The sequence below is a fragment of the Pipistrellus hanaki genome (assembly GCF_964339955.1).
Source record: "Pipistrellus hanaki genome assembly, chromosome: 6".
Lineage (NCBI taxonomy): Eukaryota > Metazoa > Chordata > Mammalia > Chiroptera > Vespertilionidae > Pipistrellus > Pipistrellus hanaki.
In genome coordinates, this window is record NC_140508.1 from 23,190,450 (window position 1) to 23,212,115 (window position 21,666).

Sequence of the window (21,666 nt, forward strand, 5' to 3'; positions counted from 1 at the left end):
ATAATGCCTGAGATAGGAGAGAGAAGAAAGAAGAAAGAGATTAGAGAGAGGCGAGAGGAGAGAAGAGAGAGGAGAGAGGAGAGAGGAGAGAGAGAGGAAGAGAAGAGGAAGAGGAAGAGAAGAGGAAGAGAAGAGGAAGAGAAGAGGAAGAGAAGAGAAGAGGAAGAGAAGAGGAAGAGAAGAGGAAGAGAAGAGGAGTTGGGTGGCAGGCACACTTTTGTATCTTACAGAAATCAGTGCCCCTTTCAGAGATTTGGATAAGCCTTGCAGTGCTCATTAGTCCGGTGGGTTCATTCACAGAAAGTGACACCAGTCTCACACCCTTCCTCTGAGCCACTTCACACTACGAATGGGGATGGAATGCTGAGAAACATCTCCACTTAGATGCCTCTGATGGCACTCATCCTCGTGGATAAGACGCTTGTTTTAGGTTTCCCCAAAGAAGAGTTCCAGGTTTCGAGGCACCCTGCGGTGCAAAAGTGGGGGACCAAAAGCAGGGATCTGCAGCATCCCAAGGTGGGGACGCTCTGCACACCCAGGGCGTGGTAGGCAGGGGCGCAGAGTGCCTGAACGAGGGGGGAGCAGGGGCGCACCCGCGGCCGCAGCGGGTGTGTCCGCGGGCGGGCACGTGTCCGTGGGACCCGCCGGCCAGGCGTGCGTGAGTCCCAGCAGGAGTGTGCAGAGCCCGGTTGGGCGACAACCAAGGGAAGTTGTGCGGGACCCGGGGACTGCGGCGCGGAGCGGGTGCCACGCCGCGAGGGAGGCTCAGGCAGCCCCGTCCGGGGAGGGGAACGGGCGCAGCGGGCGGGCGGGCGGCAGCGAGGGGCGTGCGCCCACACGTGCGCGAGCGGCAGGTGCCGGGGGCGGCGCGTGCACGCCGGGGGGCGCGCGGGTGTGCACACGCGGACACGCGAGGGAGGCGACACCGGGCGGGCGGGCGCGAGGCGGGAGCTCGGGCGGGGGGCACCGCGGCACACACAGCCCCGACCCCCGCCCCCACCCCTTCCCCATCCCCACCCGCACCCCAGGACTCGGCAGGCCGTTACCTTTCTCCTCTCTCCACACCTTTTTCTTCTTGTTGCTGGGGTACATGTTGCCGTGGGGGTGGCTGGCTTTAAGCTGCAAGTTCCCCAGGCTCACGGGCAAACAGGGTGGTTGTGTGGAGTGGGAGGACTGGGGGGGAAAGTGAAAAGGGCTCTGGGTCCCACGCCGCAGCTCGCAGCCCTCCAGTCGCCGCCCGCCTCCCTCAGCCCGCGCTCGGCGGCTTCGGCTCCCACCCGCCCGCCTCAGCCCCGCGGACTCCGCCGCCACGGCAGCCCCTCCAGAGCCTGTCAACTGGGTCACGCCTCGCGCGAACCTAACACCCGCGCAGGCCCCGCCTCGCAGCCGCTGGCCATCGCCGCCTCCCATTGGCTGCGCCGCCCGCCACTCTCCGCTTCCCGGCCACCGCTCGCCCGACTTCGGCCCCAGGGCGCACGCGCAGGCGCAGGCTCGAGCTGGACGCCAAGGACGTTGGGGACCGGGAGGGGGCGGGGCCAGGGCGTGAAGGTGCTGGAAATGGCCTCGCGACCAGAGTGGGACGAGGAGCGATCGCCTGCGAGGAGCACAAGGAGGCAGACATCGCCCCACCACCCGGCTTCATGGGGCCAGGAGGAGGGCGTGGCCTCTAGGTCAGGTGCTTCAGGTGACTGAGCAGTGATTTGGGGATCCCCAGCCTTAGGGACTGGAAAACGTGGAAGTGGGAGATGTGAGTTCACACGTTGTCCATGCACAGGATTTCCCAGATAATCCGAAGCTGTCTTCTAAGTGGGCAGATACAATATAACAGAAAGAAGTGAACAGATTGGGAAATGGTTCCAGATCATATACAACGGGCTCCGCAACCTTGTAGTAAAAATTACAAATTTCACTGGAGTTCGGTGAAGTTTGGAAAACACCAAGGTAAATTGGACTACTCAAGTGTTGCAAGAACCAGCCAATAGTGTGGGACCAAAATGTTATACTGGAAACAGAATCCTTACATCAAAGCAAATTCATGTAGATGTTAACCAGAGCCAGGTCATGTTATCCTTCTATTCTTCCACGGATTGCTTCAGGTCAAGATGCTGGTCCAAAGGACTGGCTATATTCAGGGTAAAACTAAAATCCAGTTCCAGTCGAGTCCACCACAAGAGTAGATTGACCTAGAAGTTTGAGTTTGGTAAGCTCTCTCCAAATTTATTGTGCTTCTGAATAGACAATCCACAGGGCTCATTGGTGGATGCATTGAATCCACATTTATTCGACAATTGGTGTGCTGTGTTATATGTGTTTTCTTAAGCAAGGTGTGTAAGATCAAATAATTATTTGTAACATTTTTTTTTAATAATAAAAGAAAGGAAAAAAATCCCTGGTGGTTTTGGTTAGAGCATTATGGCTTCAATTCCCAGTCAGGGCATGTGTCTGGGTTGAAGGTTCAATGACCAGGGGACAACCAATCCATGTGTCTCCAATTGTAAAGAATGAAGTGTGTGTGTGTGTGTGTGTGTGTGTGTGTGTGTGTGTTTAATTTTAATGTTTAGAGTACTACATATAGTAGTACATATATCTTCTTTTTTTCCCCCATTGACCTCCCCCTAGGCTCCCCTACCCCCTTTCACATGCCGTCATCCCACCACCCCACCCAGTGTCTTGTGTCCATTGCTTGTGCTTATATGCATGCATACAAGTCCTTCTGTTGATCTCTTCTCACCCCCAACCCCCAACACTCCCGAGCTTCCCACTGTAATTTCACAGTCCGTTCAGTACTTTACTGACTATATCTATCTATTTGTTCATCAGGTTATAATGTTCTTTATTTTCCATAAATGAGTGAGATCATGTGGTATTTTCCTTTCATTGCTGGCTTATTCCACTTAAAATAATGCTCTCCATGTTCATCCATGCTGCTGCAAATGGTAAGAATTTTTTCATTTTTATAGCAGCGTAGTATTCCATTGTGTAGATGTACTACAGTTTTCTAGTCCACTCATCTGCTGTTTCCAAGTCTTAGCTATTGTAAATTGTGCTGCTATGAACATAGGGGTGCATATATCCTTTCTAATTGGTGTTTCTAGCTTCTTGGGGTATATTCCTAGAAGTGGGATCACAGGGTCAAATGGGAGTTCCATTTTTAGTTTTCTGAGGAAACTCCATAGTGTTCTCCACAGTGGCTTCACCAGTCTGCATTCCCACCAGTAGTGCACTAGGGTTCCTTTTTCTCTGCGTCCTCGCCAGCACTTGTCATTTGTTGATTTGTTGATGATTGCCCTTCTGACAGGTGAGAGATGATACCACATTGTCGTTTTGATTTGCATCTCTCGTATAATTAGTGACTTTGAGCATGTTTTCCTATGTTTATTGGCCTTCCTTCTGTCTTCTTTCAAAAAGTGTCTATTTAGGTCCGTTGCTCATTTTTTTATTGGATCGTTTATTTTCCTTTTATTAAGTTATATAAATTCCCTGTAGATGTTGGAGATTAAACATTTATCAGTGATAACATTTGCAAATATGTTCTCCCATACAGTGGGCTTTCTTGTTGTTTTATTGATGGTTTCTTTTGCTGTGCAAAAGCTTTTTATTTTGATTCAGTCCCATTTGTTTATTTTCTCTTTAGTTTCTATTGCTCTAGGAGTGATATCGGTGAAGAAATTGCTTTGGCATATGTCTGAGATTTCTCTGCCTGTGGATTCCTCTAGTATTTTTATGGTTTCCTGTCTTATGTTTAAGTCCTTTATACATTTTGAGTTTATTTTTGTGTATGGTGTAAGTTGGTGATCTAGTTGTTGTTGGTTGTTTTTGTTTTTGTTTTTTTGCATGTATCTGTCCAATTTTTCCAACACCATTTATTGAAGAGACTGTCTTGACTCCATTGTATGTTCATGCCTCCTTTGTCAAATATTAATTGAGCACAGGTTTGGCTTGATATCTGGGTTCTCTATTCTGTTCTACTGGTCTATATGTCTGTTCTTGTGCCACTACCACGCTGTTTTGAGAACAGTGGCTTTGTTATACAGCTTGGAATCTGATATTGAGATCCCACCTACTTTGTTCTTCTTTCTCAGAATTGCTGTGGCTATTTGGGGATTTTATTTTATTCCAGATGAATTTTTGGAGAATTCTTTCTAGGTCTTTGAAATATGCCATTGGTATTTTGATGGGGAGTGCATTGAATCTATAGATTGCTTTGGGTAGTATGGACATTTTAGTGATGTTGATTCTACCAATCCATGAACATGGTATGTTCTTCCATCTGTTTATGGTTTCCTCTATCTCTTGTGTGTGTGTGTGTGTGTGTGTGTGTCCTGTAGTTTTCTGCGTATAAGTCTTTTACCTCCTTAGTTAAGCTTACTCCTAGGTATCTTAATTTTTTTGGTACAATGGTAAATGGGATTTTTTTTAGTTTCTCTTTCTGTAAGTTTACTCCTGGTGTATAGAAATGCCATAGATTTATTGGTGTTAATTTTGATTCCTGCTACATTGCCGAATTCATTTATTAAGTCTAATAATTTTTTGATGGAGTCTTTAGGGTTTTTTATGTACAATATCATGTCATCTGCAAAAAGGGACAGTTTTACTTCTTCTTTTCCAATTTGGATGCCTCTAATTTCTTCTTCTTGCCTAATCGCAATGGCTAATACTTCCAGTACTATGTCAAACAGGAGTGGTGAGAGTGAGCATCCCTGTCTTGTTCCTGTTCCTAGAGGAAATGGTTTTAATTTTTGCCCATTGAGTATGATGTTGGCTATGGGTTTGTCATATATGGTTTTTATTATGTTGAGGTATGATCCTTCTATGCCAACCTTGCTGAGAGTTTTTATCAAGACAGGGTGTTGGATTTTGTCAAATGCTTTTTCTGCATCGATAGATATGACTAGGTGGTTTTTACCTATTTGTTTATGTGATTTATCATGTTTATTGACATGAGGCTATTGTACCATCCTTGCAACCCTTGGATAAATCCTGCTTGGTCATAGTGTATGATCTTTCTGATGTACTGCTGGATCTGATTTGCTAGAATTTTATTGAGGATTTTGGCATCTGTGTTAATGAGTGATATTGGCCTGTAATTCTCTTTCATTGAGTTGTCTTTATCTGGTTTTGGTACTGGGGTGATGCTGGCTTCATAGAAGGAGTTTGGAAGTGTTCCTTCCTCTTGAATTTTTTGTAATAGTCTGAGGAGGATAGGTTTTAGTTCTTCCTTGAATGTTTGGTAAAACTCCCCTGTGAAGCTGTCTGGCCCCAGGCTTTTGTTTGCTGGAGGTTTTTTGATAACTGCTTCAGATTTTCCATAGTTATTGGTCTATTGAGATGTTTACATTCTTCCTGATTGAGTTTTGGAAGGTTGTATTTTTCTAGAAATATGTCCATTTCCTCCAGGTTGTCCAGTTTGTTGGAATAGAGTTGTTCATAGTATTTTTTAACAATCCTTTGTATTTTGGTGGGGTCTGTTGTTATTTCTCCTCTTTCATCTTGAGCTTTAGACCTATACATTCTACCAAACACTGAATCTCAACTTGAAGAAGTTGGTATTATGTACTCATTAAAAGGCATCTGGAGCCAGATCACCTGGATTCAAATCCTAAGTTCTCCTTATTGACTATTAGTGGCCCGGTGCATGAAATTCATGCACATTAACAGGGAATCAATTAGAGGAAATATTTTAATATTGCTATTTTCCCTTTCTCCATAATAGAAGTGTCAGAGATGAAATAAAATTAGTAAAATGTATATGAAAATCTTCCTCCTGTCAGAGACTGGGACATGCCATGGGACACAGAGTCAAGTCCCCACCCACCATGTGCACCTTGAAATCGCACAAGATCTAGAACTGGCTGGCCTACTCCCATTGGGCGAGATCCAGACCTAGCCATCCCCACCCCCGTCTAGCCCCACTGGGCAGGGCGCACAGCCTCAGGTCCCCTGTCAAGCCCTGCCAGGTTGGCGGTACAGCCTCAGGTCCCCTAGCACACCCACAGGGTCCCAGCCCGGAACTGGGGTGGGGTCACAGCCTCAGGTCCCCCAGCCCAGCACTAGAAGTGTGGCCTGAGGTCCTCCTTAAAGTCCTGCAAGGCATGGGGTGCAGCCTGAGGTCCCCATAATGCTCCACTGGGCAGGGGGTGCAGCTTCAGGTCCCCTGCCCTGGCCTAGTGCCATACAGCCTCAGATCCCTGCTGATTGCTCACTATGGCTTGTAATGGGAACTCCACCTCCACTGTAGGCACAGTCATCTTGTGTTATAGCAACCCTGCCTCCGCTGTGGGTGCAGCCATCTTGTGATGGCATGAAAGAGTGAGGGTCAGTTTGCATTTTACCTCTTTATTATATAGGATGTGAGCTTTGACAAGTTTCTCAAAGTCTTTGTACCTTGTTTGTTTTTAAATCTGCTATATGGGGATGATAATCAGTATATGCCTTATAAGACTGATGTGAGGAATAAATTAATTAAAACATCTAAAGGACTTAGAATAGTATCTCGCACAGGTAAATGTGGCAGAGATGCTGACTAATACAATTTCCCCTCTCTTGGTTTATAGAAACTATATTTCCCAGTCTCCCCTAAAGTAGTTAGGACATGTGACTGTATTATGATGGTTGAATATATTTTAGGCATAGCTTCTCAACTGACTCTATTTCTTGGTTTATCCTTAATATTACTGTCCTTTTAACCAAATATTCATTTTAGTTCCTGGTCCTACCTTGAGATCACTCACTCATGAAATTCCCATATTGTTTAAGATAGTAAATAAGGTATTTTACAATTCCTTTTAATGAAAGACTATTTTAAAAAATTTATAGATGACGTGGATATATGTATTTGTCTTTGTCCCAGTGAAAGCTCCTTACTTGAAGATAGGATAAATGATGTTTTCACCCAGATGGAAACCAAAGACTTGGTCCATATGTTTCTTGTCCACCCTAGCCTTGAAATATTAAAGATGTAATGTCAGCTCATGTACTTAATTGTTTTCACATAAATGCAGCTTTCACCTCTTGAGGTAACGTAAAATAAGCCAGTTGGAGAAAGATAAATATCACATGATCTCACTCATTTGTGGAATATAATGAACAACACAAACTGATGAACAAAAATAGATCCATAGACATAGAAGCATCCAACATACCATCAAATGTCAGAGGAAAGATGGAGGGGGGGGAAGGGTAATAGATCAACCAAAGGTCTAGTATGCATGCATATAAGCATAACCAATGGACACAGACACTAGGAGGGGTGAGGACATGTGCGGGGTTAGAGAGGCCAGGGAGAGGTCAATAGGGGATAAAGGAGACATATGTAGTACTATAAGTAACATTGTAAACAATAGAGAGTTTAAAAAAAACTTTCAGCAACTCTGAACATTAATATTAGTGTGGACAAATTGGACTTATTCACCTTCCTTTAGTTTCAAAGAGCAACTATTTATTTCAAGCCTATCCATTATCTCCTGCCAAAGGAGTAACAAACTAGATATGATTCCTTCCCACAACCTGCTCTTCCAGTACCTGCCTTTATTCCTGGTTGAAAGAAACTTCCTGGCAGCTCATTGGCCAAAGAGTAAAGAAATGGTTGCTTAGCAACCAAGTCCTGACACCACCACCCCTCCCCCCTACGAAAACTGTAAAGAAGCTATAGGCCAGCCACATAGTTCTGCTTGTGTTACAGTGAGGAGGAGCTGCTCAGAAGATGAAGCTCTTGTCCCTGTTAATAGAGATATTGATAATTCTTGGAATCACAATTAAATGTAAGTTTTTCTGTCCCTTTTATTCTATGTGAGGCTATTTCCCTTTATCAGTACTAAGGTTATTTAAATCAGAAGTAACCTCACTGTATGCCCATTTAACACCATTTTTGTATATTCAGTAAGGGTTGATAGTAACTATACTCTCATTTAGATAATACTTGAGAAAGACATTTGTGTGAGTGAGTGTGCGTGTGTGTGTGTGTGTGTGTGTGTATGAGAGAGAGAAAGAGAGAGAGAGAGAGAGAGAGAGAGAGAGAGAGAGAGAGAGAGAGAGAGAGAGAGAGGGAGGGAGGGGAAGTAAGTTGGAAGAACAGATAGAGCAAGTGTATGAGGAAAGTAATTTTTATAGTGTAGGGATATTTGTAATAGTTTAGTTTTATTAAATCTAAAATACCATGAAGATCTTGTTCCAGGACTGTAAAGGAAAAATATAGGATTCAAAGGGTAATAAATTGTAATAAATTTATATTCATTTAATCTTTTTGGATCTTTTTACAATAATAATTCTACTTCCAAAGTTTCCATGTTTCCTAACTAGTTATTGTATTTCAATGGAAATTATTTTTCAATCTTGTTTCTGTGGATTTTATTCAATTTACTTTACCCAATCCTCATATACATTAATCATCATGAATTCAATTTAAGAAATATTTTTATTTAGCCCAGGAAATAAAGGTTGGTATAATCCAAAAATTAATTAAATGTAACACACTACATCAACAGAAGAAAGGACAAAGACTACATGATCATCTCAATTGGTGCAGAAAAAAGCTTTTGATAAAATTCAGTACCCCTTTGTTTAAAAAAAAATAACACACAATAAATTGGGAATAGAAATTTCCTCAACCTTATAAAGGGCATCCTCAAAAAAACCATACCTACTATATTTAATGGTAAGAGATGAATGCTTTCCTCCTAAGATCAGGAATAAAACAAGTATGTCCACTCTTGCCATTTCTATTTAACATTGGACTAGCGGTTCTAGCCAAGGCAATTAGATAAGAAATAGAAATAAAAATCATCATTTGAAAAGGAAGAAGTAAAACTATCTCTATTCTCTAATGATATGATTTTATACTAAAAATATATCCACTAAAAAAATACAAAAACTAATAAGTTCAGCAGAGTCACAAGATGAAAGATCAATATATAAAAATTCATTTCTATATCACCTCAATGAACAAAACAAAAATGAAATTAACAATTCTATATGCAATAGCACCAAAAAGAATAATGTACTTAAGGATAAATTTAACAAAAGAAGTGCAAAGTTCATACACTGATGACTGCAAAATTGTTCTAAAAAGTTAAAACTCTTGCCTTAACCAGTTTGGCTCAGTGGGTAGAACATTGGCCTGTGGACTGGAGCATTCCAGGTTCGATTCTCATCAAGGGCATGTACCTTGGTTGTGATCATATCCCCTGTAGAGGGTGTGCAGGAGGCAACTGACCAATGTTTCTCTTTCACCAATGTTTTTAACTCTCTATCCCTCTCCCTTCCTCTCTGAAAAAAAATCAATAAAATATATATTTTTTTAAAGTTAAAACCCCAATGTATGAAAATACTTCCCATGTTCATGGATTGAAAAGCTTAATATTATCAATATGGTAATATTCTCCAAATGGATCTACTTCCATTTGATACATCCTTATCAAAATCCCAGTTGACTTCTTTCCAGAAATTAACAAAATTATAGGAAAATTCATATGAAAATGAATGTTTTCTAATTTCAAAACTTTACAAAGCTAAAATAATTAAGACAGTGTAGAATTTGCATGAGGACAGACATGTAGGTCAATGGAATATCATTGAGAGTTCAGAAACAAGCCCTCACATTTATGACCAGTTGATTTTCTAGCAAGAATGCCAGGACAACTCAGCAGGTAAGGGAAAGAATAATCTCTTCAACAAAATAATGAGGACAACAAGAGAGCCAAGTGCAAAAGAATAAATTTGGATGCAAACCTCACACCACATGCACAAATTAATTCAAATGGGTCAAAGATCTAAATATACTTGCTAAAGTTTGAAAAACCCTTAGAAGAAAATATAGGCATAAATCTTTGTAGCCTTGGATTACATGTGCTACCAATGCACAAGCAAAAAAAAAAAAAGATAAACTGGTTATCATCAAAATAAAAATGAAATACTTTATGCTTCAAAGAACATTATCAAGAAACTGAAAAGATGACCCATTGAATGGGAGAAAATTTTTGCAAATCATATATCCCATAGGTTTAATATTCAAAATATATAAATAGCAGTTACAACTCATCAAAAAAATGACAACCCAATTTTTTAAATGTGCAAGGGATTTTGACAGATATTTATTTGAAGAAGATATACAAGTGACTATCAAATGCATAAAAAGATACTCAAAATCATTGGTCATTTTAAAAATGAGAATTAACACCACAATGAGATTCCACATCACACCCATTAGGGGGTATAATTTAAAAAGTTGAAAATAACAAGTATTGGCAAGGATATGGAGAATTATGAATGCTCATACATTGCTAATAAGAATGTAAAATGATACAGCCACTGTGGAAACAGTTTGGCAGTTCCTCAAAATGTTAAATATAAGATAATCATATAATCCATCAATTCCACTGCTATGTATAAACCCAAGAGAAATGAAAGCATATGTCCAAACAGAAAACATGTACACAGATGTTTATAAAAAACACTAGAGGCCCAATGCACAAAATTCGTGCAAGGGCCTCAGCCCACACCCACTGTAGCAGCCACCTTTGCCTCGGCCCCCACCGTGACGGCTTACTCCGGAAGATCATCCAGGGGACATTAGGTATAATTAGCATATTACGCTTATATTTGTATAGATTATTCATTGGAGTTAAAAGATTTAAACTATCTTGCCGAAACCGGTTTGGCTCAATGGATAGAGCGTTGGCTTGGGGACTGAAGGGTCCCGGGTTCGATTCTGGTCAAGGGCATGTACCTTGGTTGTGGGCATATCCCCAGTGCGAGGGGTGCAAGAGGCAGCTGATCGATGACTCTCTCTCATCAATGTTTCTAACTCTCTATCTCTCTCCCTTCCTCTCTGTAAAAATTCAACAAAATATATTTTAAAAAAAAAGATTTAAACTACCTAAATGTTCATCAATGAGTGAATGAGTAAACAAATTGTGGTATATATATGCAATGGGATATTATTCAGCCATAAAAAGGAACAAAGTACTATACTACAAGTTGGATGGACCTCAAAAACATTACAAATAAAAGAATCCAGATACAAAAGACCACATCCATAGAGACAAAAAGCAGATTAGTGCTTATCAAGGGTGGGGGAGAAGGGAATGAGTTATTTGATGAGTATAGAATATACTTCTGGGATAATGAAATAGTTTTCAAACTAGAGAGAGATTGTGGTTGTACAACATTGTTAATGCACTAAATGTCACTTAATTATGCACTTTGGAATGGTTAATTATATGCTATGAATTTCACCTCATTTTTTAAAAATTATGCAATATTTTGGGAAATAATCTGACAGTTTCTCAAAAGATTAAACATAGAATTACTGTGTGATCCAGGAATTCCACTGCTAGGTATATATCCAATAAAATTGAAAACTTATTTTCATACAAAAACTTATACACAGATGGCAACATTATTGGTAGTAGCCAGAAAAAAGCAAAAACCAAATGTATACCAACTGATGAATAGATAAATAAAATCTGGTATATCTGTGCAATGGGATATTAGTCAGCAAAAAAAGAAACATACAATATGAATGAGCATTAAAAACACTATACTGAGAGAAAAAAAACTACACATAAAAATCTATATATTGTATGATTTCATGTATATGAAATATTCTGAATAAGCAAATCCAGAAGATAAAAATTTAATTACTGGTTTCCTAGGGCTCAGAGGTTTAGGGGAATTGAGGAGATTATATTAAGAGGTTTCTTTGGAGGTAATGAAAATTTTCTAAAGTTGTAGTGATGATTGCACAAATCTGTGAATATCTTAAAAGTCATTGTATTGTAGGGGTAAAAGACATATTTAATAAAAGTTATGTGCCAATTTATATTGAAGATACAAGGCTATCTAAGACATAGTCCTTATCCTCGAGTAGTTTAGAGTCTAGATGAGAAGAAAACAGGTAAACAAGTGTTATTAATTGTAAAGTTTTGTAGATATTAAAATAGAAACATTTATTTTAGAGGGTTTTGTAGGGCACAAATGAGGGAGTAACCAGTTGATCAGAAAGACTTCATAAGGGATCTGGCATAAGTTGAATCTTGAAATATTGGTGTTCACCAAACAGAGAAAGGAGAACAAGAACATTTCAAACTGGATAAAGGTAATAAAGACACAAGACAAATAAATAAGCATATTAGTTTGCTATGACATAGGATATAAAAACACAGCAATTAATGAGGTTGAAGAGGTAAGCAGAGACAGGCTATGAAGTTTGGACTTTATCCTGTGAGCAATGGGGAGTCATTTAAGGGATTCACTCACTGAAGAACATGAATAGAATTTTGCTTTGACTTTGTCAGTAAAGAGGTGGATAGATTCTAGTTGTGTAACTCTGATGACTATTGAATAGTCCAAATAAGAACAATGAGGACTTAAATTATAGCAATAGCAGTGAGGACAGAGAAGAGTAGATGGATAACAAGGCTAGAGAGAATAGTGTCATTAGAGTCGAGGGTGAGATTGTATCAAGAAGACTGGAATGACCAATAGTGCCAAATGCCAGAGAGAATGGGGAGGTAATGAGCAATGTTCTTGCTATTACCAGTGCAGTTTTGAATAACTTGTGAAATCAAGGAGCTTTAAGTTACCTTTGCTGGATTTATTTTTAATCTTATACCTCTAAACGGGGAAAGAATAAATTGCAAGTGTCCAGTCATAAAAATCCTATGCAATCACATGCCAAGTTCCTTTCTGTTTTGTCTCTGCTACACACATTTTTTTTTCAACCCATTCAAATTATTAGCTACTCAGTATACCTACCTAATTCACTTCCACGTCTTTCTTAGTCTGTTCTGCAGATGGACTGTCTGCAATGAAGGGCTGTCATCCCATCTTCTTCCATCTCAAGTTCTACATACTCCAAAACTTTCCCAAGACCTTTCTGAAGGCACACTGTGCCTTTATTTTCTTATGCATCATAGTCTCATAATTGAGTTTGTTTTAACTCCCTCACTAGATTGTTAACTACCTAAATGCAGAAACTATATTTTACCTACTTTTTCTATTTCCTATATTCATTACAGAACTTGGCATATAGTAGATGCTCAATTAGCACTTGTAAAATAGACTAATAATTAACATCTGTATAATTCTTTTCAATTTTTAAAAATATATTCTGCAAACATATGGAGTAGGTCATGCATTTTTATTATTCTAAATGTAAACATTTTCAAAGCCCTGAAGTATAGAGTTTAGTAAGACCTGAATCTTCTAATGGGAAACAAGGTTTGTTTGTACTTTTCTTTTTACTCCATAACACCTGTTTGTTATTCAAAGTCTGTAATTCTCCAAAGTGAATTGCTCTTTGTATTTGCTGCATAATCATATTTACTTGCCTCAGGCTGTTTCTACATTCTATCAAACAGCCAGATGTAAAATAAAAAATTTAACCAATCATCTAAATTTTTTAAATGTAGTATTCATATGTTTGCTTTCATATAGGACAAACAGTTAAGTACTGGATTAACTTATTTACTTTTCCACCAGTTGTTTTGGCAGTATGGTGATTACATGAATTCCAACAGTGGCATTTTATTAGTTTTTCATTGGTTTTGTAGTTTTACTGGCATCTGCAATTTATTTACTGTATTTATGATCTAATTTTTATAGTTTATCAGCCAATGAGATGCAGTAGGCAAGAAAAACTTGTTTCTTTTAAAATTTATTTTTAACTCCCCCCAACCCCCTACCTTGGAGCCAAGGTTACACTGCTGGGATTGAAGATAATTATTCCCAGATCAGAAAGAGTGATGTACACCCTTCAGTTTCCCTGACAGAAGAGAAAAAAAAAAAAAAAAAAAAAAGCATTGTCCTACTGATATGGCTTAGTGGTTGAGTATCAACCTATGAACCAGGAGGTCAAGGTTCGATTCCTGGTCAGGGCACATGCCCCAGGTGTGGGCTCAAATCTCAGTGAAGGGTGTGCAGGTGGCAGCCAATCAATGATTCTCTCTCATCATTGTTATTTCTGTCTCTCTCTCCCTCTCCCTTCTTCTCTGAAATCAATAAAAAAATATATATATTTTTTAAAGCATCAAGATTCATCAGCTCTGGAGAACAAGTAGGAAGGCCCTTGATGGAAAAGAAATAAGAAATACTTAGCCGATGCCGAAACCAGTTTGGCTCAATAGATAGAGCGTCGGCCTGCGGATTGAAAAGTCCCGGGTTTGATTCCGGCCAAGGGCACGTTCCTTGGTTGCGGGCACATCCCCAGTGGGGGGGGGGGGGGAGTGTGCAAGAGGCAGCTGGTTGATATATCTCTCTGATCGACGTTACTAATTCTCTATTCCTCTCAATTCCTCTCTGTGTAAAATCAATAAAAATATATTTTTTTTAAAAAAAAAAAAAAAGAAAAGAAAAAAAGAAAGAAATACTCAGCCGAAACCTCTTTGGCTCAGTGGATAGAGCATCGGTCTGCAGACTGAAAGGTCCCAGGTTTGATTCCAGTCAAGGGCATATACCTGGGTTGCAGGCACATCCACAAGAGGCAGCTGATCGATGTTTCTGTCTCGTTGACGTTTCTAGCTCTCTATCTCTCTCCCTTCCTTTCTGTAAAAAATCAATAAAATTTAAAAAAATTAAAAAAAGAAATACTTAAAGGACAAAATAATAGATGGGAATGAACTGAAAGAATAAAATTTTTGCCCCAAAATGTGCAAGAGTATATGGCTAGTCAGTTGTTGGGTGCACAGGTCCTTTGTCCTGTTTGACTATGCCAACTGTTGTATCTGAGTCCCTCTGCCAGGAACTGGACCTCCTTAGACGCCAGGTATCAGATGGAGAAGATATGAGAAGTTGTGGGTATATAAGAGAGTCTTTATTATAGCCCAAATAGCCATTGTTACTAAGGAGCCATTAGACAAAGCAATCCAGTAAAGCAGTCCTTGCTAATACAGTAGCAAACACAAGAGCCATCTTAGCAAAAACAGCCAGCAGTGACTGGTCAGTAATTATCTTCCCCCACAACATAGCCCCGCACATAGGAGAGATATACAGGAGCCATTCTAGTAAAACAGTCATCATCGGCTGGTCAGTAATACATCTTCCCTACAATGTAGCCCCCAACATAGGATCTACTGGTATACAGGAGCCAACCACAGGCTGGTCAGCGGCAACTTATGTACAAGCTCAGACATGCTCAAACATGTCAATTTCCTCACCAGTAAAATAGGAATACAAATATTCTGTGCTTGATGTATTAATGGTTGTTATGGAGGCTGGATATAAACTATGTAAAGCAACTGATATATAATTATAGCTAGAGCTACAATTCTAGAACTGAATGAAACCCTTCCAAGGGTAACTGTATATTAATCCTTTCTGATGATATACTCTATTATATTTATTTATTCATTATGATGATATATTACTGATCTTATAAAACATATTCTATTGATAAAGTAGAAATTAAAAAGGAGACTTTTTTTAAAAAACTTCACATAAGTAGATCAATATTTTCTTCCTGCACTCAGTGGCTTGTGTTTTTCATAGGATGGAATTTATGGAAATATCAGTATTCATATAGAGCAGTGGTTCTCAACCTTACTAATGCTGCAGCCCTTTAATACAGTTCCTCATGTTGTGGTGACCCCCAAACATAAAATTATTTTTGTTGCTACTTCATAACTGTAATTTTGCTACTGTTATGAATCATAACATAATTATCTGTGTTTTCCAATGGTCTTAGCCTCTACAGCAGCAGATCTCAACCTGTGGGTCGGAAAACACAGATATTTACATTACGATTCATTAACAGTAGCAAAATTACAATTATGAAGTAGCAACAAAAATAATTTAAGGTTGGGGTCACCACAACATGAGGAACTGTATTAAAGGATCGCACATTAGAAAGGTTGAGAACCACTGGTAAAGAGGAAAGTAATGAAACAGCAAGTAATGAAACAGCAGCAATGACCAGTGTTTCTCAACTGATAGAGAAAGCATTCTTCAAGATACTATTGTATTTGCAGCAGAAATTTTTTTCCAGTAGCCAATAAAAAACTTAAAAGCCTGAAATTTAGAAAAGAAATACTTTTTTAATGTTTTCCTTGACCAGGAACCAAACCTATGAGCCTTCAGTGCGTGGGCTGACACTCTAAGCACTTTACCACCTGGCCAGGCCTCTTTTATCTTTTTTTATAGTTTAAGCCAGTGGTTGGCAAACTGTGGCTCACGAGCCACGTGCAGCTCTTTGGCCCCTTGAGTGTGGTTCTTCCACAAAATACCATGGCCTGGGCAAGTCTATCGATATTTTGAAGAAGTGGTGTTAGAAGAAGTTTAAGTTTAAAAATTTTGGCTCTCAAAAGACATATCAATCGTTGTACTGTTGATATTTGGCTCTGTTGACTAATGAGTTTGCCAACCACTGTTTTAAGCTATTAAAGAGTTTGTTTCTTCAGTTCGATTTTCATACCTCTTCCCATTTTACTAATTCTACCTAGACATATCCCACCTTTGATGATTGCTTTTAGATTTGTAATTTTCATGTTAATATTTAACCAATGACAGTTTGATTCTCTGGCCCAGTGTATAATATTAATACAAACTTTATTCCATTTGATATCTATAATTTTCTCCTGTTGCTATAATAAACATGATGCTTTATACTTCCCTTTTTTAAAAACTATATTTTTTATTTTTTTAAATAGTTTTATTGATTTCAGAGAGGAAGGAAAAGGAAGAGATAGAAACATCAATTATGAGAATTGAGAATCATTGACTGGCTGCCTTCTGTAGGTCCCCAAACTGGGGATTGAGTATACAACTGGGCAATGTGCCCTTGACTGGGATCGAACCTGGGACCTTTCAGTCCACAGGCTGATGTTCTATTCACTGAGCCAAACAAGTAGGGAAGGGAGAGGGAGAGAGAGATAGAAACATCAATGATGAGAGAGAATCATTGATTGGCTGCCTCCTGCATGCTTCACACTGAGGATCCAGCCCACAAACCAGGCATGTGCCCTGACCAGGAAATGAACTGTGACCTCTGGTTGATAGGTTGACACTCAACCACTGAGCCATGCTGGCTGGGCATTATACTTCCTTTTCTATGTCTATACATACTGTCCATACTAACTCTAATTTTTCTGTATACTTTAGAGACTATAATAATGGGAAAATATCAAATCACATTGCCTTTTCCAGTTTATTTTTTATAGTTGTGATAATGCACTTTAAGAATTACTAAACATGCCCTGACTGGTTTGGCTTAGTGGATAGAGCGTCGGCCTGCAGACTGAAGGGTCCTACGTTCGATTCCGGTCAAGGGCATGTTCCTTGGTTGCGGGCACATCCCCAATAGGAGGTGTGCAGGAGGCAGTTAATGGATGTTTCTCTCTCATTGATGTTTCTAACTCTCTATCCCTCTCCCTTCCTCTTTGTAAAAAATCATTAAAATATATTTTTTTTAAAGAGGGGGGGGAAAGAATTACTAAATATTTCCTGTGGCTATAATTTCAGTCACACTGTCTAATTTCTAATCCTATATAATAAAAGCCTAATATACTAAGTGTCCAGTCATCCAGTCATCTGTTCAACCAATCAAAGTATAATATGCTAATGGTATGCTAAGTCCACTCAACCACTCGCTATTACATGCACTGACCACCAGGGGCAGACAGTCTACTGGTCGACCAGTTGCTATGGTGTGCACTGACCACCAGGGAGTAGATGCTCCGACTGGTAGGTTAGCTTGCTGCTGGGGTCCAGCCAACCGGAATTGAGTGAGATGGGCTGGACACAACCTGGAGCCCTCCCATAGTCCCTCTCCAACTGGCCAAAATACACTGGTGGGGTCCCTCAGCCTGGCCTGTGCCCTCTCACAATCCAGGACCCCTCAGGGGAGCATATTGACTGTCAGGTAGTTCCATCTATATAATAAAAGCCCAAGTTACCATTATGGCAGAATGACCCAAATGACCAGTCACTATGATGTGCACTGACCACCAGAAGGCAGACGTTCAATGCAGGAGCTTCCCCTCATGGTCAGTGCACTCCACAGGGGGAGCACTGCTCAGCCAGAAGCTGGGCTCATAGCTGGTGAGCACAGCATCATTGGCGGGAGCAGTGAGCCGAACAGTAAGGAACAAACAGGTGGGCATTAAGGAGTGACGGATCCCAGACTGTAAGAGGGATGTCTGTCTGCCAGCTTAGGCCTGATCCTGTGGGGCCTAAGCCAGCAGTCAGACATCTCCCTAGAGGTCCCAGACTGCAAGAGGGAGCAGGCTAGGCTGCTCCCCCAGTGCACAAATTTCATGCACCAGGCCTCTAGTACACATATAATTAGACAAAGTAATTTGTTTTGAAGAAAATACTTTAATTGAGAAAGAAGTCTTATTATAAGAAAAGCATTAATAACTTCTAATGTATTAAGTCTCTAATAATGCTTTATTTGCCACAGTCCTTTTAAAATACTAATTTACATGCATTATCTTGAAGGCAACTTAAATTCTTTAACAAACTAGACATCATATAATAATCATAATAATATGTATAACATTTATTAAACACTGAATATGTGTCAAGTATTGTTTTAAATATTTTACATAGATTATCTCATTTGATTACCATAAATTAATGAAATAGGTACAACATCAGGACTAGAACAGAGGCCTATTTGACTCATAAGCCACATAGTGAACCATGACGCTATGTTACTTCTGACAATGAATATCCATGGCCTGAAATGATCACTTATCAATTTAGGGACAAAGTTTCATTTGTAATAACAATCTTATTCTGGTGTAATTTATATTATATCCTGAACCTAAAAAACATTTTTAATGTACTTAGTAGTATGAACTATGCATAATCTTTTTAAATTTTTCATATGCTTGATATTAAAGCATTTATCAACATACAACTATTGAATAATTATTTAGAATTTGCCAAATATTCCACTTTGAAAAAGGACTAAATATCAAACATTTTGGGACAGTTTCTATAAGGTCTGGCTTACGAAGTAAATGGAACAGACAGAATTCTGAGGCCAAGTATTAAAGCTCACCAGTGAGAGAAAGAATAAAACATAACAAATTAATAAATATAATGCAAAGGTAACATTTAAAAATTTATAGCCTGCTCTTAAAGTAAAAACTCATGATTTTGGGAAATATAAAATTTTGACTACCCCATATTTATCTTGAGTCAAATTTTTCAGTTTGTAAAATGGGAACATATGATATTCATGCTTTGTTTTACTTCAGGGAATATATATAAGGTTGTTTATACTGAGCATCAAATAATTTTTTCAGTAATTAAAAATGATCAGTAATAAAGTAATTAATAAAATAATTAAGTTGATATGCTATGATATATCACCCTGTTATACCAGGTTTGCAAATACTTATTTTTCTAAATATGTAAGTTAAGAGATTTTAAGTACTGTGCAGAAATGAAATATACTAAAGATGATATACATTCTATGTAGAATATATGGTATGTATTCTATTCTTTATAAAAAGATTCATTAAAATTGCTTGTGAAAATTATTTTCTCAAATTTTGAAGCCTGATGTAATTATTCTAGTCTACATTTCTCAGATATTTATATCATTCAACTATATTACTTTTTAGCATCTCTCTGACATATAAATCTATGAAAATATAAAATATTACATTCCTTCTCCATTTTAATTTTCTCTATTAATAGATGGCATTTGTTTACATAGATACATTTAAATTAAGGTCTAATTCAGAAAGCTTTCCATTATTGTGATTAATTCTGTTATTTGTAGAATTCTTTCAAAATGCTTAATTAAATATCATCTCTGGTGTATTTAAGGGAAAAAAGAAAAAGAAAAAGATAAATATTTTTAAATTATCAGTAAAGGAATTAAACACATTATTTAAGTTGTACATAATTTTTTAATTATTATTCTTAGAGTTCTAAAAATTAGAAAGTTCTTTAACTTTAGTGAAGTTTTTTGATGATTTCAAATTTTATAGAAATGTTTTCTATATTGTAGATATTGAAGCAGAAAGACATAATAAAAAGCAAAAACAAAGAAATGTCACCACACAGGTAAATATTTTGCTAAATCATTATATTTTCTAATACAAAATTTAAGCAGTAGACACGATTAGTATTAATTTGGCCTGCTCAGAATTTGTACACAGGTAATTATTGACTATTGTTTCTGTTCTTATTTTTTTCATTCTCAATCAGTATTTTGTATTTATCCATTAAACAAATATTTACTCATTCTACTGTGAAAAGATAAGACAAGCATTCTCATAAGCCAAGACCTTTCTGAGGTCCTAAATCTTAAAATAAAAAGGACAGAGGTCTGTCTGGCTAATAGAGTCACAGATGCTTTTTAAACTTCATTAACTTCATAATCTGTTCTGGAATTTCTGAAGTAAGGAATTCAACAGTGTCTCTTTTCAGCTCAGCACCCAACATAATTCTGTAACTGTAAGTCATTTGAAATCATTCCTATACTTGAAACTTTTAAGTGGCTTTCCATCTCACTCAGTCAAAGCAGTGTCTTGCTTATTAGACTCAGTCTGCTATTCCTCAGAAACCTCAGGCATGGATTCACTTTTCTGTTCTTTCTGTTTGAAATGCCCTTGAATCCAGATATCATGTGGCTGCCTTCACTCACTTCTTTAGGACTTTGCTCAAATGTTATCTTTTTGGAGAGTCTATCCCTTAACACACTCTAAATTTGCAACCACTCTTCTAAAAATTGCAAACCCTATCATGACACCTTCTATCTCCCTTCCCTTCTGTATTTTTTCTCTCAGAATTACTATTGTGTACATACCATATTTTTTAATATGTTTTTATTGATTTCAGAAAGGAAGGGAAAGGGAGAGAGAGAAAGAAACATCAATATAAGAGAGAATCATTGATTGGCTGCCTCCTGCTCACTCCCTACTGGGGATTGAGCCTGCAACTTGGACATGTGTCCTTGACTGGAACCAAACCCAGGACTCTTCAGTTCGCAGGCCGACACTCTACGCACTAAACCAAACCAGCCAGGGCTGTACAAACCATATTTTATTGTTTGTTGTCACTTTCCTTCCATCTATACCAATAAAAGGGTAATATGCTAATTAGACAGAACATCTTCCAAACGACCTTTCAGACAAAGCCATGGTGGCGGGACCAAGGCAGAGGCGGTTTAGCATAATGTCTCAAAGTTCATCCATATTATAGTATGTGTCAGAATTTTTCTCCTTTTAGAGGTCTGAATAATTTTCTATTATATATATATATATATATATATATATATATATATATATATATATCACATTTTGTTTATTCATTCATCTGTTGATGGACATGGGTTGTTTTTGTTTTTTGTTTTTTTACAAATTTTGGTTGTTGTGAATAATGCTGCTATGAACATGAGTATACAAATAAATATCTGTTTTATATTCTGCTTCCAATTCTTTTGGGTGTATACCTTAAAGTGGAATTGCTGGACCATATAGTAATTCTAATTTTAATTTATTGAGGAACTATCATGTTGGTTTTCACAGCAATTACTACAATTTCTTCATATCTGTGCTAACATTTATTTTTCATTTGCTTGATTTTATTTATAGTAACCAAACTAATGGTATACCATTGTGGTTTTGATTTATATTTCTCTAATACTTGAGGATCTGTTCATGTGCTTGTTGGTCATTTGTGTGTCTTCTTTAAGGAGATAGCTATTCAAATTAT

At 38.4% G+C, this 21,666-nt stretch overlaps 2 protein-coding genes across 3 annotated transcripts in view; one reads left to right on the top strand and one right to left on the bottom strand.

Moving 5' to 3' along the window:
- MACROD2 (mono-ADP ribosylhydrolase 2) overlaps nt 1-1,317 on the bottom strand; it is a 1,842,294-nt gene extending 1,840,977 nt beyond the window's left edge. The window contains exon 1 of the mRNA XM_084887643.1: nt 1,047-1,317. Within this exon, the coding sequence (XP_084743769.1) occupies nt 1,047-1,092 (46 nt within the window). The 5' untranslated portion in view covers nt 1,093-1,317. The remainder of the gene's footprint in view (nt 1-1,046) is intronic.
- A 6,385-nt stretch (nt 1,318-7,702) lies between these two features.
- The window catches only part of SEL1L2 (SEL1L2 adaptor subunit of SYVN1 ubiquitin ligase), a gene marked incomplete at both ends in the record, with an annotated part of 80,300 nt that continues 66,336 nt past the window's right edge, over nt 7,703-21,666 (top strand). For both annotated transcript variants that reach the window (XM_084887640.1, XM_084887641.1), the window contains 2 exons: nt 7,703-7,760; nt 19,958-20,013. In XM_084887640.1, the coding sequence (XP_084743766.1) occupies nt 7,703-7,760; nt 19,958-20,013 (114 nt within the window). The remainder of the gene's footprint in view (nt 7,761-19,957; nt 20,014-21,666) is intronic.